We start from the raw sequence: 25756 nt of genomic DNA, 5'->3' as shown, positions 1-25756 counted from the left end.
GGGGGCTGCGTCCAGCTGGGGTAGGAGAGCAATCAGCCCCTCCCGACGGCAGCCGGGGGTACTGGGGCAGCCCCGCGCTTCTGAGGCAGTTGGGCCGCAGCCGGCGTCGGTTTGGGGCTGGTGCCGGCGTCCGTTGGGGCTGCAGCCGTTGTCAGTTGGAGCCGGTGCTCGTAGGGCTGCGGAAGGTGGCTGGAGGCTGTCGGAGGGCTGCGGGTGCGACAGGGACGGGGCAGGAGGGATGGGGCGGGGTGGGTGACAGGACGGGGGGGGGATAGGGCAGGGTGGGAGCCTGGGGGGTGTTGTTTTGGGAAGGGGCGGGGCCGGCAGCTCTCTGCAGGGATGCGGCGAGAGAAAGCTGAGGGCAGCTGAGGGCAGCTGGGGGGGGCGGGGGGTCCGGGCAGCAGCGCTGAGCGGGGCTGTGCGCACCGCAGGCGTTGGGATCCGCGGCCGAGCGCGGTGCCGCCGGGATGTCAGCCCCGGACGAGCGATGGAGCTTCCTTGAGAGCTTCACCATGCAGCTGCTGCAGCTCCGGCCGGACAAGTGGAACAAGTTCGAGGGCAGCGAGGAGGCCAGAGCCGTGCTGGACGAGTTCTTCAGGCAGCAGGACGTGCCGGAGCTGGTGCTGGCGCTGAGCCCCGCCGGGCAGCTCCAGGCGTCCGCCTGCTTCCCCCCTGCCCTCAAGGGCAAGGGCACCTACTTCGTGAAGAGGAAGAAGGAAAACATCACCCCGGAGAACTGCAGGGCTGCGCTGCTGGTGGGGGACATCAGCCCCTCGCCGGTGGAGCAGCTGATCACCGTGGTGGAGGAGGTGGGTGGCCCTGGGCTCCCTGCTGCTGGAATTGGAGGTGGACGTGAAAGCAGCTGCGGGACATTAATGGGATCACACAGAGGGTGGTGACGCACTGGAAGGGGTTGCCCAAGGAGGCTGTGGATGCCCACATCCTGGAGGCATTCAAGGCCAGGCTGGATGTGGCTCTGGGCAGCCTGGTCTGATGGTTGGTGAGATCCTTTTCAACCCAGGCCGTTCTGATTCTACTTCGAGGTTCCCCACCAGGACACAGAGCTGGTGTCAGAAACAAGCAGGGGACTCTCCTGGGTCCCTGTGTTATTTAAAAACTGTAATTCCCCATACCTGGGAATTGTCAGAGGGCATTTCATATTTCTATGTGGGATCCCTCTTCCCAAACGAACAGTGCACTGACCCCCTACTTTGTGCACTCATTGCCACAAGCCACACGAACCCAAAGCCCAGTGCGGGGCAGGGGCTGCTCCCAGAGCTGGGATTAGAAGAATCCCTCAGAGCCCAACCAAGGTCGTGCCCACGCTGAGCAGTAGGCTCAGCAGGATGCTGTGTCCCCCAGGTCGTGTGCTCCTTGCTGCTGAGTGAGGAGCACCTGGCAAGCTGTCCTGGTGTGGTGGCAGAGGACATCGCACGCCGTGCCCACAGGCTGAGGAACGACATGTTTGTGATGGGCGGCAAGATCCAGGGGAAACCACTGCTGCCAATGCCTGAGCACCTGGATGACCACAATGGGACCCGCACGGTGCTGGAGTGGTGGGTGCTGGGGAGGACTGAGAGCTGCTGCATGCAGCGGTGGGAATGGGGATGGCTCTTTCCTGACCCTGTGCCGCCCACGCTGACCTGCGCTCTGTTCAGATGGACGGCAGGCATCTGGCAGCAGGGTTGTGCACCAGGGCCCTGGGAGCGGCTGCCCCACAGCGGGCAGGGCTGGGGATGACTGTGGGGCTCCTGGGGCTGTTTGGGGCTGTAACCCAGCTGTCCTCCAGCCTGGAGGAGCCGGTGGACAATTCCATGCTGCACTCCATCGAGACAATCGTCATCGACTGGTCTCACCAGATCAGGGAAATCCTGAGCAAGGACTCGGCACAGCCGCTGCTGGAAGGGCTGCACCCTCTGCCCAGGGCAGAGTTTGAGTTCTGGCGCACCAGGAGCCTCCACCTGCAGTGCATCAACGAACAGGTACGGCCGTGCCGGGGGTGGCCAGGCTGTGTTCCCCACCCAAGCTCAACTGTGCATCCCCCACAGCTGCTCTCACCGCGGGTGACGGCCCTGGCTGAGATCCTGGAGAAGGCTGACAGCTGCTACTGGCCGGCACTGCAGGCCATGTTCAGGGATGTCAGTGCAGGTGAGGCTCTGGGTGATGTGTGAGCTCCAGTATTTGCACGAGGCATCCCAGGTGCCCACGCCATTTCTCACCTGTGCCAGGCTTGCAGGAAGCCAACAACATCAGCCTCTACCTTCAGCCGCTGCAGATCCTACTGGAAGAGATGGAGCAGACAGAGTACTTCCAGGTGAGTTCCAGGTGGAGGAAAACAGCACTGTGCCCACCCCTGGCACAGCATTGCTGTGTCCCCATGCTGACAGGGCTCTGCTCCCACAGCTGCAGCCATACATTGACAGAGTGCTGTACACCGTCTGCCTCACCTGGGTGCACTCTGAGCACTACAACACTCCGTCCCACGTCATCGTCATCCTGCAGGAGATCTGCAACCTCCTCATTGAGATGGTACGGGGGGTGGCTCAGGGAGCAGAGTCTCCTGCCTGGTGTGCTGGGCTGCAGGGAATCACCAGCTGCTACAGGGGCTCCCCTGCCCACTGTGGCTTTTTTCCATCCTAGACCCGAAATTTCCTGAGTCCCGAGGAAGTGATGAAGGGGCTGCAAGGAGAGCTCGACGAGACCTTGGAGAACATCAAGTTGAGCATTTCCACCATCGAGAAGTTCTTCCAGTCCTACGACCACTGCTGTTCTGACGTGCTGCCCTCCTTGTTCACGGCACGTGTGGGGATGGTGTGGGTCCGTCTTCCCCCACCCTACTGTACTGACAGCCTCATCCCTCCCTAGGAGAAGGAGCCACAGCTCTGGGAGTTCCCTCGCTCCCTCGTCTTCAGGAGGTTGGATGCCTTCCTGCACCGGCTGAGGACCATTGAGGTGAGAATGCAGCACTGTGGGCACAGAGATGGGAACATGGATGCAAAATGCAGCACTTGCTTCTGCTTGGCAGGAGCTGTATGAGACGGCCATGGAGTTCTTGAAGCTGGAGAAAGCAGAGCTGGGTGGGGTGAGGGGGAACATCCTGGGGCACCAGGTGCTGCAGATCTATGAGGAGGTCTCCGAGCTCACCAAGGAATTTGCTGATTGTAAATATGATCCCTTGGATCCCGAGGATGAGGTGAGTGGGTGCTGGGATGGAAAGTTTGCATCACCTCTTGCTGGAAGTTTGCATGTAAAATCATCATCTTTGTGCTGGCGCTGGTGATGACCACAGGCTCTGGGGCTGAGTGAACCCTCCTGGAGCTACTGGTGCTGAGCCTGCTCTGAGCACCGCCTTGTCATTGGCAGCAATTGAACCAGGATTTTACGGAGTTCCAGAGCAAGATTCAGGACCTGGACAGGCGGATGGCCACCATCCTGTGCCAGGGCTTTGGTGACTGCAACAGCCTGAGGTCGGCCGTGAAGGTGCGTGGTGCCCACGGGGAAACCCACGGGTGAGGGTGGGCACTGGGTGCTGCTGGCACTCAGACCCACAGCGGTGCCGTGGGTACGGGAGGAGCACATTCCTCGCCCTCAGCTGGTGCACGTGTCCTCCCCCCTCAGCTGGTGCACATGTTCTCCTCTCTGCTGGAGCGCCCGCTGCTCCGTGCCGCTGTGTCCCCTCAGTGCTCGGCGCTGCTGGCCACATTCAGTGCTGAGCTGGACGATATGAAGCGACTGTTTGACACATGCACACGTGCTGGTGCTGCTGTCCCTGTGCATACCAACATGCCTCCGGTGGCCGGGCAGCTGCAGTGGGCGCTGGAGCTGCAGCAGAGGCTGCAGGGGACGCACCAGGAGCTCTTTGCCATCAACCACCCGTACGTGAGACTCAGCCCCAGCGCTATGGGGATGTGGGGCAGGATATGTCCCAGCTATGGCAGCTGTGTCTGCTGTGCCTCTGACAGTGCGATGACCAGCCCTGAGGCCACACTGGTGTCTGGGAAGTATGAAGAAATGATGGAGCTTCTACAGGGCTACTGTGAGCAGGTGTACGCAGTATGGGCGAGCGGGGCTGACCAGGACTGCCTCTTCCACCTGGAGCAGCCCCTGATCTACAGGGACCCCAATTCCTCCCTCATCAGCGTAAACTTCAACAGGAAGGTGATGCCAGCAGTGATGCACTTGGATGCAGACTGGTCTTACATACCACCAAACATTTTGCGTTTTCCTAACAACCACTGTCCCCCCCCATGGTGTATTCTTGCAGCTCATTGCTGTCCTGCGGGAGGTGAAGTACCTGGGCTTCCAGAAGCAGAAGGACATCCCAGTCGGTGCCGAGAAACTCTTTGCACAGAAAGAGACTTTACAGAAGTTTGTGGACAACCTGGACCTCATGACAGGCTGGTACAACAAGGCAAGTGGTTGGGGTTGGTGCTGGTCCGTGCCCCAAGTGCTGCCCTGCTGAGTGCCAGTCGGGTTCTGGGGGGCTCTTGGGGAGGTGGGAGTACCTATGGACAGGTCTAAGAGCCTGCGGTCCCTCCATACCCTGGTGACCACAGGGCTGGCCCTCCTGCAGGTGAAGCAGACGGCGCTGCCCGTGGAGCTCCCACTGGTGGCAGCGGAGCTGGAGGCCATCGACGGCCGTCTGGCCACTGCAGAGCAGACCCTGTGCTGGCACCACGACGGTATGAGTGACACAGGCCCTGCAGATGGGAGCTGTGGGTCCAGGGGGGAGCGTCCCCCATCTCCGTGCCCAAAACGCCATTCCCCTTCCTGCACATTCCTGCCCCACTCACCTCCACCCAGATCTACCTGAGCCGTGTCATCTGCATTTTCCTCCCAGGTGTGATGGAATACATTCAGGAGATGAGAGAGATCTTGTATGACTTAAACACCAGAATGCAGAAATCAAAGCTAAACGTGGAAAATATCAGCCAGCTTATGGAGGTAGGCGCTCTGGCTGCTTGTGCTGTACCTGTGCTGTCCCCATTGTGCACGCTGCAGGGATTTACCTTATGGCACTCTGTGCTATGCAGGAGTGCTCAGCCACTCCCGTGTTCGAGAGGAAGGACAACAAGGAGGCAGCACTGCTGGACCTGGATGGGCGGGCGAGCAATGTGGCCCGGCGCTATGCAGCCATCCGGGAGGCGAGCAGCAAGATTGAGGCCATGGTGCAGGTGTGCACAGCCTGGGGTGCTTCCAGCAGAACCAGCTGAGCACAGGGCACCTATCTGCAAAGTGCTGGGAGCCGGGGCGCCTGCTGTGCACTGATTGACAAACACTGGGTTGGTTTCCTTTGACCTGCAGGAGAATGCAGAGCTGTTCAAGGCTGATACATCATCGCAGATCTGGCTGGACTACGTAAAATACGTTGACAAAGTAGTGTTGGATGGGCTCTTCACACTTGTTCACAAATCCTTGAAGCTGCTGCTCATCAACATGGCCCCTCATGTACGTCCAGGTTTGCTCTGCCACTCCGTGCCCACGTTCACCCCCACGCACTGTTCCTCCCTCTGGGTGTTCTGTTCAGTGGTGCGGCTGTTCCATCCCTGCTGTGGGGTCCATAGGAACACTCAGGTTCCACTCTCTTCCAGGCACACGTGGCCCCGCTGTTCGAGGTGTGCATGGAGCTGTGTGATGGCGCGGTGGGGTTCCGGCCCTCATTGGATGTGACGGATGAGAACAGCTTCCTGAAGCTGCTGGAGCACCTGCTGGCCGACATCTATGGCTGTGCAGCGTGCATACCCCGGCTGCTGGAGGGGAAGCTGAGCTACAAGGTGGGTTCCCAGGGGTGAGTGCATCCCTGCAGCCGCAGGCGGTGCCTGGAGCTGTGCCATCCCCACAGTCTGAGCTGGAGGAGGAGGTGGAGCTCAGCAGGATGCGGGAGGAGGTGATGTCGCTGGCGGCTGATGCCATGGCTGAGGGCATGGAGCACTGCGCCAACTTCGAGCAGTATGCAGAGCTGTGGCTTGAGGGCCCCAAGGAGTTTCTGCAGCACTTCCTCACCTTCCAGAGCTCCCCCAGCCCCGGACAGCCTGAGGAACCCTCACGTGAGGGACTTCCATCGCTGCAGCTCTTCCAGGAGGAGGTATGGGGAGGACGTGGGGACAGATGGTGCCTGGGAACTGTCAGCTGCAGGCTGTGATTGACTCCATCCCGCAGATCAATGCGTGCGAGGAGCTGTGCCAGGAGGTGTCGGGCTTTGCCAGCACTGTGGTGTTCGGGGGGTGGCTGCAGAGCGACTGCCGCCCCTTCAAGCAGATGCTGCTGAGCGCTGCACGCAGCCGGGGCCAGGCACTGCGGCAGCACCTCACCGACCACGTCACCAGCAGGTAATAGGGGATGGCACTGCTGGGGGGCACAGCACTCCGAGCCCCTCTGAGACCCCGTCTGCACCCAGCCTGCAGGAGCTGGAAGCCTTCATCAAGGAAGCCACTGCTGGCTTGAGCAAGCCGGTGGAAGAGGGAGATTATGACGGGCTGGTGGAGGTGATGGGGCACCTGCTGAGGGTGAAGGACCGACAGGCAGCCACCGATGGCATGTTTGGGCCCCTGAAGGAAACCATTGCACTGCTCAGCATGTTTGGGGAGGAGATGCCCGAGGAGGTGCACCAGCAGCTCCAGGTGAGTGGTGCAGGGTGCGGGGTGAAGTATGGGCTCGTGGGGCGGGCTGTAATGCGGTGTATGATGCAGGAGCTGCCCGAGCAGTGGGACAACACCAAGAAGCTCTCCTTCCATGTGAAGCAGAACGTGGCACCTCTGCAAACGAACGAGGTCAACATCATCCGCAGGAAATGCCAGCAGTTTGAGGTGCGGCGCTGGGGGGAGCGGGGACAAACTGGTGGTTCCAGATCACCCTCGTGCCCCCCAGACACCAACCCCTCTGTGTCCTGCAGGTCCAGCAGCACGCCTTCAGGGAGAAGTTCCGTGAAAAAGCCCCTTTCTCCTACACTGACCCGGAGCCCTACAGATCCCTCAGCAAGGTAGGGAGGGCGATGTCTGGCCACGCTGCACTGCTGGGCAGTTCCAGAGAGGAGAGCCACCGCACAGCGCTGTCCCCAGAGCAGGACACACATCCCCAGAGCAGGACACACATCCCCAGAGCAGGACACACATCCCCAGAGCAGGACACACATTCCCAGGGCAGGACACACATTCCCAGTGCAGGACACACATCCCCAGGGCAGGGCACGTGGTCGCTGACTGAGCCCTTTTCCTTCTCTCCTCCAGCAACAGAGGAACATTGCTGCCATGGAGAGCGACATGGCCGCACTGTCCAAGTCAGCCGGGCTGTTTGAAGTGGCCGTCCCAGAGTACAAGCAGCTCAAAGCGTGCCACAGAGATGTGCGACTGCTGAAGCAGCTCTGGGACATGATTGTGCTGGTATGTGCTGTAGTCTGCAAGGCAGTGCAGCGCAGAGGGCACTGCCGTTCTGCTCTGTGCACTGGGCTGGGTGCACAGTCCTCTGAAAGTGTCCTCCCGACCGCAGGTCAACACGAGCATCGATGATTGGAAAACCACCAAATGGAAGGATATCAACGTCGAGCAGATGGATATCGACTGCAAGAAATTTGCTAAAGATATTCGAAGCCTGGATAAGGAGATGAGAAGCTGGGATGCATTCACAGGGCTGGACAACAATGTGAAGAACATGATGACATCCCTGCGTGCTGTGAACGAGCTGCAGAACCCGGCCATCAGGGATCGGCACTGGCATGAGCTCATGCAGGCAACCAAGGTGTGCTCCGAGCCAACAGAGGGGAGGTTGCACTGGGGGGGCTGTGCCCAACAATGTCAGTTCTGCCACAGGTGAACTTCACCATGTCCAAAGACACAACCCTGGCGGATCTGCTGCAGCTGAACCTGCACAAGTTCGAGGATGAGGTTCGTGGCATCGTGGACAAAGCTGTGAAGGAGTCAGGGATGGAGAAGGTACAGTAATTAATCCCTGCTCGGTTTGCAGCTGCTTTACGGAGAGCCCCCACAGCAGCATGCGGCCCCTGCAACTCGTGCCCATTTCTCACACTGCAGGTGCTGAGCGCCCTGGACAGTACCTGGGCCACAATGCAGTTTGAGCACGAGCCGCACTCCAGGACGGGCATCATGCTCCTCAAGTCGGACGAAGTGCTCATCGAGACGCTGGAGGACAACCAAGTGCAGCTGCAGAACCTGATGGCCTCCAAGTACCTCGCCTTCTTCCTCCAGGAAGTGTCGGGCTGGCAGCAGAAGCTGTCGACCGCCGACTCCGTGATCAGCATCTTGTTTGAGGTGCAGAGGACGTGGAGTCACCTGGAGAGCATCTTCATCGGCTCTGAAGACATCCGCAGCCAGCTGCCAGAGGACTCCAAGAAGTTTGATTCCATTGATAAGGACTTCAGAGTGAGAAGCCCGACCCTTCCTGTGCCCCAGAGCTCACTGCTGCTTCAGGTACAGCCCAGTCCTTTTTGTCTTGCAGGAACTAATGGCCGACGCAATAAAAACCCCCAATGTCATCGAAGCTACCAACAAACCTGGTCTCTTCGGCAAACTGGAGGCACTGCAGAAGAGGTGGGTTTGGGTCATCCTGATGAAGCGTTCTGGAGAAACCCCCACAGTCTGTTCTAAGGCCAAAGGAGAAGTTTGCTTTCCCCAGCAGCCAAAGTGTCATCTTACTTAACATCATTACTCTGCAAATGGTAGAAATGAGTGCACTTTTTTTAGCTTTTTTTTTCCCCTCCTCGCTTCCTGCCAGGCTGGCGGTCTGTGAGAAGGCTTTGGCTGAATACCTGGAGACAAAGCGACTGGCCTTCCCCAGATTCTACTTTGTTTCCTCTGCGGATCTGCTTGACATTCTGTCTAATGGGAACGAGCCAGCTGAGGTATGGGCTGAGCACAAGCCAGGAGGCGCATCCCACCCCTCTCACGTCCTGACATATTGCAGATTGTCTTAAAATCTCCAAACTGAACAGCATCTCTGTCCCACTGGGACACAGGGATGCAGCACCCTGAGCTGCAAAACGCCCTCTGACCCCAATGGGGCTCCTTCCCCTGCTGCCCACAGGTGTCCCGTCACCTCTCGAAGCTGTTTGACAGTCTTGCTAAGCTGAAGTTCAAGATGAGCCCAGACAAAAAGCCACTGAAGGTGGCCCTGGGGATGTTCAGCAAAGAGGAGGAGTTTGTGCAGTTGGATGCAGAGTGCAATCTGTCAGGGCAGGTCAGCAGGGGCTGGGAGCTGCTGCACGTGGGGTGGGGGCTGTGGGGTCCAGGCTGAGATGAAACCTAGAACAGAGCTGCAGTAACGGAGAATGTAAAAGCACTGAGCTGTGCAGTCCCTCTACAGCATGGTCTGTCTGCTCACCCCCACTTTGTGCTCCATAAACTGCAGTTTGTATTGTCAGATGGGGCCGTATACTGGGGGTTTTCATGCAGCTTTTTATCAAGCGCTCAGCCCTGAGTGTACACCAGCACGATGTGCAGGGCGAGCAGCTGCGTGCATCAGGCATGCATTAATTGGTGCTCCCTGCCCCGATGTCCCCTCCTTAGGGCACAGTGCAGTGCCTCTGGTCCCCATGCAGAACAAGGAATGGCTCTGGCCACGCAGGCTGCTGTGAGCCTGCAGCAGGAGGGCAGTTCCACGCCAGCAGCCTAACCTGCATGTGGCCAGAACCAAACAGGGCTGGGAAATGCTCACAGTTCCACTCACACAGGTGGAGGTGTGGCTGAACCGCGTGCTGGACAGCATGCGCTCCACACTGCAGCACCTGATCCCTGAGGCTGTGGCCAGCTATGAGGACAAGCCACGGGAGCAGTGGGTGTTTGACTACCCAGCACAGGTAGGGCTGCCACGGGGCTGAGCTGGGCTGAGAGGTCGGCGCCTGACCCACTGATGAATGTTTTGTCTGCTTAATTGATTGCAGATTGCTCTGACTTGCACCCAGATCTGGTGGACCACAGAAGTCGGCATTGCCTTTGCAAGGCTGGAGGAGGGCTATGAAAATGCAATTAAGGACTATAACAAAAAGCAGGTTTGTCTCCCGCCGACCCTGTCCTGCAGTCCCTGCTGCTGTCAGGCAGACAGGCAGGAAAGCATGATGTAATTTTTCTCTTTCTCACTTCTTCCTCAGATCACTCAGCTAAACGCACTGATCTCACTGCTCATTGGAAACTTGTCTGCGGGAGACAGAATGAAGATCATGACAATCTGCACCATTGATGTGCACGCCAGAGACGTTGTGGCCAAAATGATCCTCACAAAGGTAGAAGTCGCCAGATCATATTTTCACTGCTTTCTCAGCACCTCTGAGCTTTACTCCCATTATTATCCTTTCTAAAGGATGCAAAGTAGCTAAAGTGTGCGAGGAGGTCAGATGGGAAGCAAAGGTACTTGGAGCACTGCAGGGGGATGGATCCCTTTGAGGGGACCTGGTTCTGGGTTGGAGTAGCCCAAGGAACGTCTCCCCAGGGAACGCCCCAATGGTGTGGGTGGGAGCAGGTGGTGATGGCTGCTCTGCAGGTGGAGAACGCGCAGGCGTTCACGTGGCAGTCACAGCTGCGGCACCGCTGGGACGAGGGCCAGAGGCACTGCTATGCCAACATCTGTGATGCACAGCTGCAGTACTCCTATGAGTACCTGGGCAACACACCACGGCTCGTCATCACCCCGCTGACTGACCGGTAGGGCTCAGCTCCCCGTGCCCCGGCTCGGCTCCATGTGGTTGTGCTCAGCCCCCACCATCGCCCCCCAGGTGCTACATCACCCTGACGCAGTCCCTGCATCTCTACATGGGAGGAGCCCCTGCCGGCCCTGCGGGCACCGGGAAAACAGAAACCACCAAGGACCTGGGCCGGGCGGTGGGCATGATGGTCTACGTCTTCAACTGCTCTGAGCAGATGGACTATAAGGTAGGGGAGTGGGGCTCGGGGAGAGCCCTCAGGTGCACCACTGCCTGTGCTGCAGTTCCCACAGCCGTGCCTTGAAAAGGGGCTGGGACCTTGCTCTGCACTCCCAAACCCACGAGAGCTGTGGGGCCAGGCAGCAGCTGCTGTGAGCTGGGGGCTGCCGCATTGATACACACCGCCTCCCAAGGGAGCAGCTCCCAGCTCCAAACAGGAGCAGCTCCTGACAGCATGCTCTGTAATTGATGCTTGGAGCCTCTGATGCCTCTTCCCTTTGCTTTGCTCTCCAGTCCTGTGGCAATATCTACAAGGGCCTCGCTCAGACCGGAGCCTGGGGCTGCTTTGACGAGTTCAATCGCATCGCGGTGGAGGTGCTGTCTGTGATCGCAGTGCAGGTGGGTGCCTTTCCTTGTCACTTGGAGGTGAGTGGTGCCAGGGTTCTCACATGGCTGAGAGCAGCCCCACGAGCACCGCAGCGCTGACACCTCTGCTCCCTGCCCAGGTGAAATGTATTCAGGATGCAATTCGTGCCAAAAAGAAAACATTCAATTTTCTCGGAGAGACGATATCGCTGGTGCCGTCGGTCGGGCTGTTCATCACGATGAACCCTGGCTATGCAGGACGGACAGAACTACCCGAAAACTTAAAGGCTCTGTTCAGGTACAGGCAGGCAGTTGGGTCACCATTAACCTGACACAGCTGTGACATGAACTGAAGCCTTTGCTCACGTACACGAGGACACTTGTGCTTGCTGGTGGTCCTGCTGTAAGAGACCCCCACACTCCTGGAGCACTCAGCTCAGAGCTGTGGGGCTGCTCAGCTGCAGGAGGATGCTCAGAGCACCTGGCTGTGTAATGGGGGCTGGCAGAGGGTTGCATGAGGTTGCCACTTGTTGGTCATTCTAACAGCAGCAGTGCATGATCTGAATGGAAAAACAGGGTGCAAATCTTGATGGCTTGTGGCTGTGTATGCACCCTGCTAACCTGCTTTGCTTCCCCAGACCCTGTGCCATGGTGGTTCCAGATTTCGAGCTCATCTGTGAAATCATGCTGGTTGCAGAAGGCTTTATTGATGCCAAGCTCCTAGCAAGGAAGTTCATTACTTTGTACACACTCTGCAAGGAGCTGCTGTCTAAACAGGTAACAGGACAATATCCATGCTTCTCTAAGGGAAAGAGTTAACCTGGTTTTCAGCCCTGACAGCTTGAGATCCCTCAGCTGGCAATGTGCTGGCTCGCAGAGTCCAGCTCTGTGGCTGAACAAATCCCTCTTCAACACTCATACAGCGTATTTCTGCCTTCTGGAAGAAATCAAGAAGTTCCAAAATAAAATAGAATACAGCTGGCTAAGATGTGAGCATGCAGATGTTCCGCATCTCAGCAGAAGTGATTTACAAGCCAACAGAAATGTGCTTCCCAGGAAGCAAGGCAGACTGCCATCCATTCCTGGGCCCTGGGACTGTCTGCGGGGTGCTGTGCGGACGGCCGAGTGTGGGGTGGAGAGGATATCCCTCTGTGGTATTGTTTCAAGCAGCTCTCTCACTGAAATGACATTTGTTGCCCACTTGGCAGGATCACTACGACTGGGGTCTGCGGGCTATCAAGTCTGTGCTGGTGGTAGCAGGCTCCTTGAAGAGGGGGGACCCGAACCGTGCCGAGGACCAGGTCCTCATGAGAGCCTTACGGGACTTCAACATCCCCAAGATCGTGACAGATGACCTGCCTGTGTTCATGGGGCTGATTGGGGACCTCTTCCCTGCTCTGGACGTCCCCAGGAAGAGGGATTTGAACTTTGAGAAGGTGACTGAGCGTGCTGGGGGTGAGAGCCAGGGGGAGGCTGATGGGGTGGGGGGGGATCAGCACCCTCTCTCCCCCAGATCATCAAGCAGTCGGTGCTGGAGCTGAAGCTGCAGGCGGAAGATAGCTTTGTGCTGAAGGTGGTGCAGCTGGAGGAGCTGCTGCAGGTGCGGCACTCCGTCTTCGTCATCGGCAACGCCGGCTGCGGCAAGTCCCAGGTAGCAGCTGAACACAGCCGGGGGGGCTGGGAGCTGGGAGAAGGCTGCAGGGACCCACAGGATCTGCCACCACCACTGCAGCAGTCCCATCCCGTAGGTGCTGAGGTCGCTCAACAAGACGTACCGCAACATGAAGCGGAAGCCGGTCACTGTGGACCTCGACCCAAAGGCTGTGACCTGCGATGAGCTCTTTGGGATTATCCATCCGTCTACACGAGAGTGGAAGGATGGTGAGAGGCCAAAGCTGGCAGGCGCTGCTCCATGGAACGCGCTTACACTGAGCGGGACCAGACTCAGCCAACCCCTCAGGGGGGGGCTGACACACAGGGAAATGCCCTCATGAGATGCATCCTTGTGAACATCTTGTCCGTGGTGCGGTGGTAGCGATGGGAAGCCCTGGGGCTTTTTACTGGGGTGATGGGGAGAGAAGGGAGCGTAGGTGTGTGCAGGGGAAGCACCAACCCAGCGTGTGCCCCAGCAAACCTGCTCTGAGTAGGAAGAGCTGGGGAGGAAAAGCCCGCATGTCTCTGTATGGACAGGTCTGTTTTCTTCAACGATGCGTGACCTGGCTAACATCACACATAAGGGGCCCAAGTGGATCATCCTCGATGGTGATATTGACCCCATGTGGATCGAGTCCCTGAACACGGTCATGGATGACAATAAGGTTGGTGCCATCACGCCCAAGGAGCTGGGCTTGTGAACTGAGGATGATAAACCTCTTTGTGCCCGCTCCCCAAAATCGGAGCTGCCCTGTGACAGGCCACTTCCTCCAGGTCCTCACTTTGGCCAGCAATGAGCGCATCCCCCTCAACCCCACCATGCGGCTGCTCTTTGAGATCAGCCACCTGCGCACTGCCACGCCGGCCACTGTGTCCCGGGCAGGGATCCTCTACATCAACCCTGCAGATCTGGGCTGGAACCCGTGAGCAAGGGCATGGGAATGGGGATGGGTTGGGGCTGGGATGGGCTGGGATGGGCTGGGCTGGGGGACCCTGATCCCTGCAGCCCTGCTCACCCATCCCTCCACAGTGTGGTGACCAGCTGGATTGAGAAGAGAGCCGTGCAGTCCGAGAAGGCCAATCTGATGATTCTGTTTGATAAGTACGTGCCTGTGTGTCTGGAGAAGCTCAAGTTTGGCTTCAAGAAGATCACCCCTATCCCTGAGATCACGGTGATACAGATGATCCTGTACCTGCTGGAGTGCCTCCTGACACCACAGAACGTGCCACCAGACTCTCCCCGTGAGCTCTATGAGCTCTACTTCATCTTTGCCTGCATCTGGGCCTTTGGTGGAGCCATGTTCCAGGACCAGGTTGGGCTGTGATGCTGTGGGAGCGCCAAATGACCACGTTGGCCGTGTTCTGAGTTTTTCTCCTTTGGTTCCCTCCAAAAGCTCATGGATTACCGTGCAGAGTTCAGCAAGTGGTGGGTGAACGAGTTCAAATCCGTCAAGTTTCCTGCTCAGGGGACAATTTTCGACTATTACATCGATCCAGAAACAAAGAAATTCATGCCCTGGACTGATAAAGTGCCAGCATTCAAACTTGACCCTGAAGTTCCCTTGCAGGTATTTCCCACAAGCTGTCTGTATAGCCATGCCTTATTGGTTTATTAGCCAGCAATCTTTCCCCTACACACTGTGTGCACACATCTGCAGCACTGCAGGCACTGGGCTGTATGGGATGGCATCAGGTGAACCTGCAGCTCTCTGTAGTTTTGCTTTACTCCATGTATATATGCAAGCTGTAACTCTTCTTTTTAGTTTCAGTGCAATGCCTGGCTTTGGATTCTCATGAAAAACGTGATTTGCATACATCTTTTGAAATGCTGCAATGAGGGAGGGCGGTTGCGTCAAAGATGTGATGGAAAAGGGGAAGCACCGGGGTTGGATTTCGCCATGTGTTGGCCAGACAAGACATGGCACACAGGTCTCAGGAAAGATGTGTTGTTTTGATGTATCCGATGGCTTCACTTGTTGGTCATAAAGCCCTTAGGATAGCCAGGTGCTGAGACGTTTTGCTGTAGAAAGGGCCCAGATCGGTGTGGTGAGGCATTGCCTTTGCTCAGAGCAATAGTAGTGCCCAGAGAAGAGTCCAGGGGCTGCAGGCACACTGCACGGGGGCACGTCCCAACTGTTGCCTTCCCCAGGCCTCCATGGTGCACACCACCGAGACCGTCCGCATCCGCTACTTCATGGACCTGCTGATGGAGAAGCAGCGGCCGCTGATGCTGGTGGGGAATGCGGGGACGGGGAAAACTGTGCTCATGTGGGACAAGCTCGAAGCACTCAGCACAGAGGAGTACCTGGTGCAGTCTGTGCCCTTTAACTTCTACACCACCTCAGCCATGCTGCAAGGTAAGGACCGTCCACAGCTGCTCCTCTGTGGGCTCTGTTGTGCTTTCCCATGGCCCATGCTCTCTGCCCTTTGCAGCCATCTTGGAGAAGCCCCTGGAGAAGAAGTCGGGAAGGAACTATGGCCCACCAGGCACTAAGAGGCTCATTTACTTCATTGATGACTTGAACATGCCTGAGGTGGACAAGTATGGCACCGTGGCTCCGCACACACTCATCCGGCAGCATATGGACCACGGGCACTGGTAGGTGGCTGTTGGCACGTATGCCACTCAGTGATGCTCAGCTGAGGGCTGGGGCTGTCCATGGGCACAGGGCAGTGCTGTGGGGGTGGGGGAACCCACCTGAAGGAAATACCACTGTTCTGCGCAGGTACGACAGGATCAAACTGACCCTGAAGGACATCCACAACTGTCAGTACGTGTCCTGCATGAACCCGACCGCGGGGTCCTTCACCATTGACTCCAGGCTGCAGGTACGCAGGGCTCACAGCGCCGCTCTCCTGGAGTGGGGGCTGTGTCCCAACCTGAGCTGAGAGCACAGACGGGGCCAGGGAGCTCCTCAGTGCTGGCTGGCTCCATCAGCCCCGCAGGCCGCTGCTCCCCCTGAGTCTCTGCTCCTTGCTGCAGCGACACTTCTGCGTCTTCGCCGTGAGCTTCCCCGGCCAGGATGCACTGCTGACCATCTACAGCGCCATCCTGACTCAGCACCTGGCCCTGCAGAAGGTGCCGCTGGCTGTGCAGAGGCTGCAGGAACAGCTGGTGGCAGCCGCGCTGGGTGAGCTCCGGTACTGGGAGCGGGGAGGGCAGCGCTGAGCACAGTGCCAGCTGAGGCTCAGCAGCTGCTCACTGCACACCCTGCCCACAGCCCTGCATCAGCGGGTCACCGCCATCTTCCTGCCCACCGCCATCAAGTTCCACTACCTCTTCAACCTCCGAGACCTCTCCAACATATTCCAGGTACTGGGCAGGTTGTTCCTGTTAAAGTGCATTTATTCCTCTCCTTCCTTTGTTGTGCACGCTTGCAGCACACCGTGTCCCTGCCCCAGTGCCATGACCTTTTCCCAAAGCTGCTCTTTAATTCGGCTTTGAGCAGCAGCAAACAAACCCCATGGGCTGAGGGTCCCTGCGTTTGCAGGGACTGCTGTTCTCCACCCCTGAGTGCCTGCGGAGCCCCGTGGACCTGGTGAGGCTCTGGATGCACGAAGCTGAGCGGGTCTACGGGGACAAGCTCGTTGATGACAAGGATCAGAAAAGCTTTGGGAAAATGCTAACTGACACCTGCAAGAAATTCTTTGCTGTAAGCTGTGCTGGAAAAGGAGGGCATGACACATCTGGGGGGTTGCGATGATGCTGAGTGCAGCCATGCCAGGAGCCCTGCACCAGGAGAGGGGTCCCTTCCACATGCCCACCATTGCCACTCCTCTTCCAGGACCTCAGCGAGGAGACAGTATTTGCCAAGCCCAACATCTACTGCCACTTTGCCCAGGGCATCAGGGAGCCCAAGTACATGCCAGTGCCGAGCTGGCCATCACTCAACAAGCTGCTGGGGGAGGCCTTGGACAGCTACAATGAGATCAACGCGGTGATGAACCTGGTGAGCTCACGCTGCAGGACTGCCGCAGCACTGCACGACTGGGGGCATTCACTTTTGGCACTGTGATTCAGGACAGTAATCCCTCTCTTACATTTTCCTTAGGTGCTCTTTGAGGACGCAGTGTCTCACGTTTGCAGAATCAATCGGATCCTGGAGTCCCCCCGAGGCAACGCGCTGCTGGTGGGGGTGGGGGGCAGCGGGAAGCAGAGCCTTTCCCGGCTTGCTGCTTACATCAGCTCTCTAGAGGTGTTTCAGATGACACTGAGGAAGGGATACAGCATCCCAGACCTGAAGGTGAGAGTGGGTCTCCCCGCGTCCCCCCAACCCCGGGGCAGCTCAGCCATGCCCTGACAATCCTTGCTTCCCCAGCTGGACCTCGCCTCGCAGTACATCAAGGCAGCCGTAAAGAATGTTCCCACAGTGTTCCTGATGACGGACTCCCAAGTGGCGGAGGAATCGTTCTTGGTCCTGATCAATGACTTCTTGGCATCTGGGGAGGTACCGGGGCTTTTCCAGGATGATGAATTGGAAGACATTATCAGTGCCATGAGGCCACAAGTGAAGTTCCTCGGATTGCCAGACTCAAGGGAAAACTGCTGGAAATTATTTATAGAGAAAGTCAGGCGTCAGCTGAAGGTAGGTGTGTGCCCGGGAGTGGTGTTTGTGAAGGCTTCTGACATTTTAATCCAAAGTCTGTTTGCAAACATGACGCAAACTGCTGTGGTTTTGTTATGCTGTAATGAGTGTGAGCGAAAGGTGTGTTCAAAGGATCCCCAGCGCCTTGTGCCCTGAGGCCCAGAGGTGCAGCTGCTGACACCCACAGGTTTCCCTCTTGAGCGGAGGGCTGTGTGCATGCAGCCACCTGGCTGTGGCCAAAGGGAGCTGGGGCTGGCTTGTCCCCACCAAGCAGAGCAGGGCACACCACTGCCACCCATCCCTGGGCACAGGGACAGGACTTCAGTGGGAGGGCGGAGAAGTCTCCGCATGCAGCAGCCATCCCTCTCACCAGCACTGCCTGTTCCAGGTGATCCTGTGCTTCTCCCCTGTGGGCTCCACTCTGCGCGTGCGGGCGAGGAGGTTCCCCGCCATTGTCAACTGCACGGCCATTGACTGGTTCCACGAGTGGCCAGAGGACGCCCTGGTGTCTGTCAGCAGCAGATTCCTGGAGGAGACGGGAGACATTGAGGTGAGCATTGCTGGGCATGCAGCTAGCACTCAGCTTTACCCTTCACGTTCATGCACAGTGTTACAAAGCTCACTGTGCTGGTCTGCTGCAGCCTGAGGTCAAGGTCTCCATCAGCCAGTTCATGTCCTACGTCCACATGAGTGTGAAGGAGATGTCCCAGACCTACCTGGCTGTGGAGCGACGCTATAACTACACCACACCAAAGACCTTCCTGGAGCAGATAAAGCTCTACCAAACCCTGCTCTCTAAGAAGAGGAGTGAGCTTACTGCCAAGATTGAGAGGCTGGAGAATGGCCTGACAAAGCTGCAGAGCACGGCCTCGCAGGTGGGCACGGTCCGGCTCCATCCTGAGGAGGGATGGTGGGCACGAGAGCAGGGCTTGGCCCCACACAGAGCTCTCGGTTTGGGCAATGGGCCACGTGGACTGGTGGGACACAGGTGGCAATGTAGCCTCCAGCCGAGGATCTCGCTGATCCCACCAGGGTTTGATGGTGCCCAACCTCTCCCATCCCCCCCTGCTCAGGTGGATGACCTGAAAGCAACGCTGGCGGTCCAGGAGGCAGAGCTGAAGCAGAAGAACGAGGACGCAGATAAACTGATCTACGTGGTGGGAGTCGAAACTGAGAAGGTCAGCAAGGAGAAAGCCATCGCTGATGAGGAGGAGCTGAAGGTCCAGGTCATCAACACGGTACGTGGCCCTGGGCAGCACCCGCTGGCGGCACCGACTGCTCCGTACCCAGCACCACTCAGCACACCTTGCCCCTTGCTTCCCCACAGAACGTGGCTGAGAAGCAGCGAGCCTGCGAGACCGACCTGGCCAAGGCTGAGCCCGCACTCATCGCTGCACAGGAAGCCCTCAACACACTCAACAAGGTATGAGAGAGCACGGCACTGTGACCAGGTGCCCTGTGTCCGGCGGTGCTCAGCATCCCGTGCTCCCTTCCCAGAATAACCTGACGGAGCTGAAGTCCTTCGGGTCCCCCCCGCAAGCGGTGGTGAATGTCACGGCAGCCGTGATGATCCTGACGGCTCCGCACGGCAAGATCCCCAAGGACAGGAGCTGGAAGGCGGCCAAGATCATGATGGGGAAAGTGGACACTTTCCTGGATGCCTTGAAGAAGTTTGACAAGGAGCACATCCCAGAGGCGTGTCTCAAGGAGTTCCAGTGAGCGCAGGGCTGCTTCCCCTGCGGCACGGTGCCACCCGTGGGACCCAGGGTGGGCCGTGTGCCCATGAGCAGGAGGTGCAGGGCTGTCTCCCCCCCCCCCCGCAGGCGCTACCAATCGGACCCCACCTTCGACCCAGAGTTCATCATGTCGAAGTCGACAGCTGCGGCTGGGCTGTGCTCCTGGTGCCTGAACATCGTCCGCTTCTACAATGTGTACTGCGAGGTGGAGCCCAAGAGGCTGGCGCTGGAGGAAGCCAACGCGGAGCTGGCGGAGGCACAAGACAAACTGAGCCGCATTAAGAAGAAAATTGCGGTAAGTGCGCGCTCCCCCCGGGCCGGGTGGCTGCAGGACTGCGGCTGTGTGCCTTGGCCAGTGTCCCCATGGCTGTGGGCTGATGAGAAGCCAGTGAATGAGAGATGGTTATCGCTTGTGCAGCCCCAGCCCGGCTGCAGCTGTGTCTTCTCAGTGAGCGCTGAGCTCCTTGCTCCCGCTGAGTTCTCTCCTGGCATTCTGCTCACTGCGTGGTGTTCTGTGTGAGTGGGAGCTAACAGCGAGCGCGTTGTCTTTTGAAGGACCTGAATGCCAATTTGGCAACTCTGACTGCGCAGTTTGAGAAAGCGACGGCTGAAAAAATCAAATGTCAGCAGGAGGCTGATGCAACCAACAGAGTAATCATGTTAGCCAACAGGTACCGTGCAGATGGGCTCTGCATCGCCTCCCCCTGTGCTGGGACCCGCACAGAACCAGGGTCCTCGCTTCCCTAGACTAAAAATCCCCACTCATGAGTGGGGCCAGGAACTGCAGGGGGTGGTGCTGTGGACCCTGTGTGAGGCAGCCCCTGCCATCGCAGCAGATCAGGGGTGGTACCAGCCTTGCCCCCATCCTATGCTCAATGTCTGCAGGCTGATTGGGGGGCTGGCATCTGAAAACGTGCGCTGGGCCGAGTCGGTGGAGATGTTCAGGGAGCAAGAGAAGACGCTGTGTGGGGATGTGCTGCTCATCTCTGCCTTCGTGTCCTACGTCGGCTACTTCACCAAGAAGTACCGGGCTGAGCTGATGGAGAAGTGCTGGGTGCCCTACCTGCAGGGGCTGAAGGTGTGCGGCTCTGAATTCCCCGGCTCTGCCCCAGCACTGAGGGGCTCACACTGCTCCGGGCTGGGGCTCCAATGTCCCCTCTCTCTTTCAGGTGCCCATTCCCACCACACCGGAGCTGGACCCCCTCAGCCTCCTCACCGACGCCGCCGACGTGGCCACGTGGAGCAACCAGGGGCTGCCCAGCGACCGCACGTCCACCGAGAACGCTACGATCCTCTGCAACACGCAGCGGTGGCCGCTGGTGGTGGACGCCCAACTGCAGGGCATCAAGTGGATCAGGAATAAATATGGGGAGCGGCTGATGGCCATCCGGCTGGGCCAGAGGAGGTGGGATGGGGAGGGATGGGGGTGGCTGGGGTGTGTTTGCCTGAGCTCCCCATAAGCCCCACTCCTGCCCACTCACAGCTACCTGGACACCATTGAGCAGGCAGTTTCCGAAGGACACCCGCTGCTGATTGAGGACATTGGTGAGACAGTGGAGCCGGTGCTGGACCACCTGCTGGGTAGGAACACCATCAAGAAGGGCAGGTAGGCTTGCAGACCCGATGCTGCTCTGTGATGCCCATTTGTGCCCCTTTGCACGGCAGCTCCATACGAGAGCTTTGGCCACATCCCATACTTTTCACTTTTTCCATGCATTTCCAGTGGCGGGGGCTTATAGGCGATGGGACATTTTTGGTTATTTGATAAGCATGTTCTTGTGCACACCTGCAGGATAAATCCAGATAAACGGGGACGGGGGGAGGGGGGCTTGCTCCTAGCACACACAGGTGTGTGCTCAGTCATGGGGCTTGTGCTGAGCCCCTGACCCCTCCCAGACACCTCCACCTCCCTGTCCCCATCAGGTTCTCTCTGGCATGAGTTACTGCCAATCGCACAGAAATTAACATAATTACCCAAACAGATACATTAAGATAGGAGACAAAGAAGTGGAGTACCACCCGCAGTTCCGCCTGATCCTGCACACCAAGTACTTCAACCCGCACTACAAACCTGAGATGCAGGCGCAGTGCACGCTGATCAACTTCTTGGTGACACGGGAGGGCTTGGAGGACCAACTGCTGGCCGCTGTGGTGGCCAAGGAGCGTCCCGACCTGGAGGCACTGAAGGTGGGAGCCCACATGAGCTGCTGGGCACTGCAGGGGCTGCTCCTGGTTGCTGCATGCCTGCATGCACTGGGGCTGCTGAGCCCCCAGTGATGGCAGCAGCGTCACCACAGCCATGGCTCACAGCTCTCCTGGGTGCTGTGTGCAGGCGAATCTCACAAAAAGCCAGAATGAGTTCAAGATCCACCTGAAGGAGCTGGAGGACTCCCTGCTCGCCCGGCTCTCCGCCGCTTCGGGGAACTTCCTGGGGGACACAGCGCTGGTGGAGAACCTGGAGACGACGAAGCGCACGGCCATGGAGATCGAGGAGAAGGTACCTGGCAGCACGGGCACAGGGCGCTGCTGCGGGGCACGGCTGTGACACTGCACTCCTGTGCCTCAAGGTGAAGGAAGCCAAAGTCACAGAAGTGGAAATAAACGTGGCCAGGGAGAACTACCGGCCAGCAGCAGAACGAGCATCCCTGCTGTACTTCATCCTGAGCGACCTCAACAAAATCAACCCCATCTACCAGTTCTCCCTAAAGGTGAGCGTAAGGCCAGGCGGCAGTTGCTTTCAGTGGAGCAGGGGTGGGGTATTTCATCATTAACTCCTCTAACGAAGCTCTCAGAAGCACAGCACTGAGCCCACCCTCTCTGTTAGGCATTCAATGTGGTCTTCGAGAAAGCCATCCAGCGAACAGCTGAGGCTGAGGACGTGAGGCAGCGGGTGATCAACCTGACAGATGAGATCACCTACTCAGTCTTCATGTACACCGCCCGGGGGCTCTTTGAGAAGGACAAACTCATTTTCCTGGCCCAGGTTGCCTTCCAGGTAATGTGAATGAATGTGTTGGGTTCCCAATGTTTGGTACTGGATGTGAATTTATTACTTTAGACACATTCTCTTACTCCCTTGCTACCCTACCCTCCATCAGAGCTTCTTGCTGGGGCTGTGAGTGGGGGGGCTCCTGTGCAGCAGCCTCCAGCCCATGCTCTTGGCTCACCAGGTGCTGGCCATCAAGAAAGAAGTGAGCCCAGCGGAGCTGGATTTCCTCTTGCGCTTCCCTTTCAAGGCCGGTGTCACATCCCCCGTGGACTTCCTGCAGCCCCAGGGCTGGGGTGGCATCAAGGTTGGTTCCAGCTCAGGACATGGTCCTAAGTGCAGCACAGCGGTGGGTTGAGGATGAGCTGCAGTGCCTGGGAAGGGAACACGAAACCAGCAGCACTGCAGCACACAGCTCTTTGTTCATCCCCCCCAAGATGGGAGGCAGTGCCCAGCAAGGAGCTGTGTCTGCAGGTCCTCTCAGAGATGGATGAGTTCAAGAACCTGGACAGTGACATCGAGGGCTCCGCCAAGCGATGGAAAAAGTTTGTTGAGTCTGAGGTGCCCGAGAAGGAGGTGTTCCCCAAGGAGTGGAAGAACAAAACAGCACTGCAGAAGCTGTGCATGCTGCGCTGCATGCGGCCCGACAGGATGACCTACGCTGTCAGGTGCCCATATTGCACCAACAGCCTCCTGCAGCCAGCACATGTCCCCAGCTCACGGGTGGGTGCTGCTTTCCTGCAGGAATTTTGTGGAAGAGAAGATGGGCAGCAAGTTTGTGGAAGGCAGGAGTGTGGAATTCTCCAAGTCGTATGAGGAGACCAGCCCCTCCACACCCGTGTTTTTCATTCTCTCACCTGGAGTTGACCCTCTGAAGGACGTGGAAGCCCTGGGTAAGCTGGGTCCCAGCTGCTCTGCGTCACGCAGGCAATGGGGTCAGTGCTCTTTGAGGCACTGCGTAGCAGGAGCTGCTCTATGCTCCCATCAGCACTAACAAAGAGCCAATTCCTCCCCTTCCAGGCAAGAAGCTGAACTTCACCATTGACAACGGGAGGATCCACAACGTCTCGCTGGGGCAGGGCCAGGAGGTGGTGGCAGAGCAGGCGATGGAGGTGGCAGCAGAACAGGGGCACTGGGTCATCCTACAGGTGGGCACAGCCATCACCCCACAGTGGTGACACTGCCCTAGCGGCGTCCCCAGCCTGACATGCAGCTGCCTTCTGGAGAGGTCCAGTGGGAAACCGAATTTCAGAGCACACAGCACATAGGGTTTGTGTTGCAGAACATCCACCTGGTGGCCCGCTGGCTGAGCACGCTGGAGAAGCGCGTGGAGCGGCACAGCATGGGCAGCCACCCCGACTACCGTGTGTTCATGAGCGCAGAGCCAGCACCCACCCCCGAGACACACATCATCCCACAGGGGCTGCTGGAAAATGCCATTAAGATCACCAACGAGCCGCCCACCGGCATGCACGCCAACCTGCACAAAGCCCTCGATCTCTTCTCCCAGGTACCCGTGCTGCTTCCCTGCACTGCTCCCTCCCACTGCGCAGTCTCACCCACGGGGAGTCACAGGAGCACAAATAGATCCTAAGTGTTTTAATGAACAAATGAGAGCAATGGTTAACCATTCAGAAAGCCTTTTAAAGATGGAATTATATGTGGGTTTGCTTCTGTATTGGAGATATATACTCCTCGATTCTCCTCTGCTGTCACCCATGGTCAGATGAGATGGCAGCCTCTGTTCTTCACTCTCCAGCCCTCTCTCGCTGCCGTTCCCCTGCAGGACACGCTGGAAATGTGCAGCAAAGAGATCGAGTTCAAGTGCATCCTGTTTGCACTCTGCTACTTCCATGCGGTGGTGGCAGAGCGGCGCAAGTTTGGTGCTCAGGGCTGGAACCGCTCCTACCCCTTCAACAACGGGGACCTGACCATCTCCATTAACGTCCTGTACAATTACCTGGAGGCTAACCCCAAGGTAAAGGGCTACACAGCAGCCCTAACACGCAGCAGAGCAGCCCTGTAAGGACTGCAGCCAGCTGATGGCAGCGTCTCTGGTAGGTGCCATGGGATGACCTCCGGTACCTCTTTGGTGAAATCATGTACGGAGGGCACATCACAGACGACTGGGACCGGCGGCTGTGTCGCACCTACCTGAGCGAGTACATCAGTGTGGAGATGCTGGACGGGGAGCTGCACCTGGCCCCGGGGTTCCTGATCCCACCCAGCCTGGATTATAAGGTAGGGAAGAGCATTCTCAGCACAAGAGGCGATACTTAGCATTGTAGTTTGCTGTGGAAAACCACTGCTCTGGATTAGCATGCGCTGGTCAGAGTTCCTTCACACAACCCAAGCTGGAGTGGAGGAAAAAAAAAAAAAGCTCTGCTTTTTCCATCCAGTGGAAACATGCAGCATCACTGGAAAAACAGCTCTTGTGGCTGGGGTGGTAAGGAACAGATTGAGGTAAAACAAATGGAAAATCATCCTAAGTACCAGCAGGCAGCTGTGAAGCACCAACAGCAGAAAGTGATGATGCCTTTTTCAAGGTGGAAATTTGCATTTGTGTGTACGTATCTGCTCAATCCGTGCCCAGGGCTACCACGAGTACATCAATGACAATTTGCCACCAGAGAGCCCCTACCTTTATGGCCTCCATCCCAACGCTGAGATTGGCTTCTTGACCGTCACCTCCGAGAGGCTTTTTCGGACAGTTTTAGAAATGCAGCCCAAGGAATCTGATGCTGGAGGTGGCTCAGGTGCCTCCCGCGAGGAAAAGGTAAGTGAAGATGTTGCTGCTTTAGTGGGGATGGCTGGCGGGGAGGGGGGCAGAGCTGAGCAGGGAACACAGCTCAGCATCACAGCCGGACCTGCAGAGAGGATGCTGGCACAGCAGCAAGCTCCACAAAGGGCACACACCCCTGCTAAGAAGGTTCTGTTGGAGCGTGTTTGCACTGGGGCCCCATGCCCAGGCTCCTCATCCCACTTGGTACTGGCACTGTAAGTGAACACCAGCAGGAGCTTCACCCTCTACAGCTGCTGAGGAAGCAGAGCCCAGAGCCACGGCACACACAGCAGTGGCCATGGTGTCCCGTGGGCTCCCTTCCCCCTCCCCTGGTCCCACATCAGTCGCAGAGCAGGCAGGCCCGGCTCACCCAGCACTGAGCACCATCAGCTGCAATCCTCCACTCACCCCAAGAAACCCTAAGGGTAGAAATGCTGCCCACCCCATTTGGCTTTGCTCAGTGTGAAACAGCGAAGTTACCAAAGGCAGCAGCGCTCAGAGTTGGGTAGAGAGAGAGGTGCAGTGGCATAACACAGGTCACATGCTGTGCTCAGTAAATAAAGCATGCCTGGTAATTTCCACACATGAGAACAACTACTGAAAACACAGACTTTTTTTAAATTTTAATTAAAAAAATAAAAGCTTTTCTCCTGGCTCTGCATTTATACTTGAATTTCAGTCTCCTTCGCTTCTTGGCTATTAACGAGCTGCAGCTTTTTAAGATCCAAGAGCAGTCAAAGAGTGGAGCATGAGTAATCAAGGAAGAAGCATGGGAAAGCA

At 57.7% G+C, this 25756-nt stretch overlaps 4 protein-coding genes across 5 annotated transcripts in view; all 4 read left to right on the top strand.

Annotated features, from left to right (window-relative positions):
• Positions 1 to 427: 427 nt before the first annotated feature.
• On the top strand, positions 428 to 1204 carry LOC146543075 (dynein axonemal heavy chain 17-like). Its single transcript, XM_085240467.1, has one exon. The coding sequence runs from the start codon at positions 468 to 470 to the stop codon at positions 897 to 899; it is 432 nt and encodes a 143-aa protein (XP_085096593.1). The 5' UTR covers positions 428 to 467; the 3' UTR covers positions 900 to 1204.
• Positions 1166 to 2865, top strand: LOC146543074 (dynein axonemal heavy chain 17-like). The gene is given in 7 exon segments (XM_085240479.1): positions 1166 to 1247; positions 1334 to 1618; positions 1621 to 1982; positions 2049 to 2148; positions 2229 to 2314; positions 2404 to 2529; positions 2641 to 2865. Coding segments are annotated over 7 exon segments (1266 nt in total).
• A 178-nt stretch (positions 2866 to 3043) lies between these two features.
• LOC146543073 (dynein axonemal heavy chain 17-like) lies at positions 3044 to 4813 on the top strand. Its single transcript, XM_085240478.1, is given in 4 exon segments — positions 3044 to 3193; positions 3364 to 4158; positions 4265 to 4411; positions 4574 to 4813. Coding segments are annotated over 4 exon segments (1332 nt in total).
• A 31-nt stretch (positions 4814 to 4844) lies between these two features.
• DNAH17 (dynein axonemal heavy chain 17) overlaps positions 4845 to 25756 on the top strand; it is a 23376-nt gene continuing 2464 nt past the window's right edge. For both annotated transcript variants that reach the window (XM_085240408.1, XM_031556311.2), the window contains exons 1-62: positions 4845 to 4944; positions 5034 to 5174; positions 5305 to 5448; positions 5592 to 5774; positions 5843 to 6085; positions 6160 to 6329; positions 6398 to 6620; positions 6690 to 6806; positions 6893 to 6979; positions 7227 to 7379; positions 7486 to 7734; positions 7806 to 7928; positions 8028 to 8375; positions 8452 to 8543; positions 8728 to 8854; positions 9037 to 9189; positions 9683 to 9808; positions 9893 to 10000; positions 10100 to 10231; positions 10489 to 10649; positions 10721 to 10877; positions 11162 to 11266; positions 11374 to 11531; positions 11872 to 12010; positions 12442 to 12669; positions 12747 to 12884; positions 12982 to 13114; positions 13424 to 13551; positions 13661 to 13809; positions 13917 to 14199; positions 14281 to 14454; positions 15036 to 15243; positions 15320 to 15485; positions 15613 to 15715; positions 15870 to 16017; positions 16108 to 16199; positions 16378 to 16539; positions 16672 to 16836; positions 16939 to 17130; positions 17206 to 17472; positions 17861 to 18022; positions 18114 to 18347; positions 18546 to 18710; positions 18800 to 18895; positions 18970 to 19187; positions 19296 to 19503; positions 19764 to 19879; positions 20094 to 20286; positions 20378 to 20613; positions 20692 to 20814; positions 21191 to 21395; positions 21541 to 21705; positions 21776 to 21916; positions 22033 to 22203; positions 22379 to 22501; positions 22669 to 22862; positions 22939 to 23087; positions 23215 to 23342; positions 23477 to 23704; positions 23981 to 24172; positions 24256 to 24435; positions 24788 to 24970. In XM_085240408.1, coding sequence (XP_085096534.1) covers positions 4846 to 4944; positions 5034 to 5174; positions 5305 to 5448; positions 5592 to 5774; positions 5843 to 6085; positions 6160 to 6329; positions 6398 to 6620; positions 6690 to 6806; positions 6893 to 6979; positions 7227 to 7379; positions 7486 to 7734; positions 7806 to 7928; positions 8028 to 8375; positions 8452 to 8543; positions 8728 to 8854; positions 9037 to 9189; positions 9683 to 9808; positions 9893 to 10000; positions 10100 to 10231; positions 10489 to 10649; positions 10721 to 10877; positions 11162 to 11266; positions 11374 to 11531; positions 11872 to 12010; positions 12442 to 12669; positions 12747 to 12884; positions 12982 to 13114; positions 13424 to 13551; positions 13661 to 13809; positions 13917 to 14199; positions 14281 to 14454; positions 15036 to 15243; positions 15320 to 15485; positions 15613 to 15715; positions 15870 to 16017; positions 16108 to 16199; positions 16378 to 16539; positions 16672 to 16836; positions 16939 to 17130; positions 17206 to 17472; positions 17861 to 18022; positions 18114 to 18347; positions 18546 to 18710; positions 18800 to 18895; positions 18970 to 19187; positions 19296 to 19503; positions 19764 to 19879; positions 20094 to 20286; positions 20378 to 20613; positions 20692 to 20814; positions 21191 to 21395; positions 21541 to 21705; positions 21776 to 21916; positions 22033 to 22203; positions 22379 to 22501; positions 22669 to 22862; positions 22939 to 23087; positions 23215 to 23342; positions 23477 to 23704; positions 23981 to 24172; positions 24256 to 24435; positions 24788 to 24970 — 10284 coding nt within the window. In that variant the 5' untranslated portion in view covers position 4845. The remainder of the gene's footprint in view (positions 4945 to 5033; positions 5175 to 5304; positions 5449 to 5591; positions 5775 to 5842; positions 6086 to 6159; positions 6330 to 6397; positions 6621 to 6689; positions 6807 to 6892; positions 6980 to 7226; positions 7380 to 7485; positions 7735 to 7805; positions 7929 to 8027; positions 8376 to 8451; positions 8544 to 8727; positions 8855 to 9036; positions 9190 to 9682; positions 9809 to 9892; positions 10001 to 10099; positions 10232 to 10488; positions 10650 to 10720; positions 10878 to 11161; positions 11267 to 11373; positions 11532 to 11871; positions 12011 to 12441; positions 12670 to 12746; positions 12885 to 12981; positions 13115 to 13423; positions 13552 to 13660; positions 13810 to 13916; positions 14200 to 14280; positions 14455 to 15035; positions 15244 to 15319; positions 15486 to 15612; positions 15716 to 15869; positions 16018 to 16107; positions 16200 to 16377; positions 16540 to 16671; positions 16837 to 16938; positions 17131 to 17205; positions 17473 to 17860; positions 18023 to 18113; positions 18348 to 18545; positions 18711 to 18799; positions 18896 to 18969; positions 19188 to 19295; positions 19504 to 19763; positions 19880 to 20093; positions 20287 to 20377; positions 20614 to 20691; positions 20815 to 21190; positions 21396 to 21540; positions 21706 to 21775; positions 21917 to 22032; positions 22204 to 22378; positions 22502 to 22668; positions 22863 to 22938; positions 23088 to 23214; positions 23343 to 23476; positions 23705 to 23980; positions 24173 to 24255; positions 24436 to 24787; positions 24971 to 25756) is intronic.

The sequence above is a fragment of the Meleagris gallopavo genome, chromosome 20, assembly GCF_905368555.1.
Source record: "Meleagris gallopavo chromosome 20, MGAL_WU_HG_1.1, whole genome shotgun sequence".
Classification (NCBI taxonomy): domain Eukaryota; kingdom Metazoa; phylum Chordata; class Aves; order Galliformes; family Phasianidae; genus Meleagris; species Meleagris gallopavo.
The sequence above is the reverse complement of the archived record's forward strand: the minus strand, read 5'-3'. Positions and strand labels throughout refer to the sequence as shown.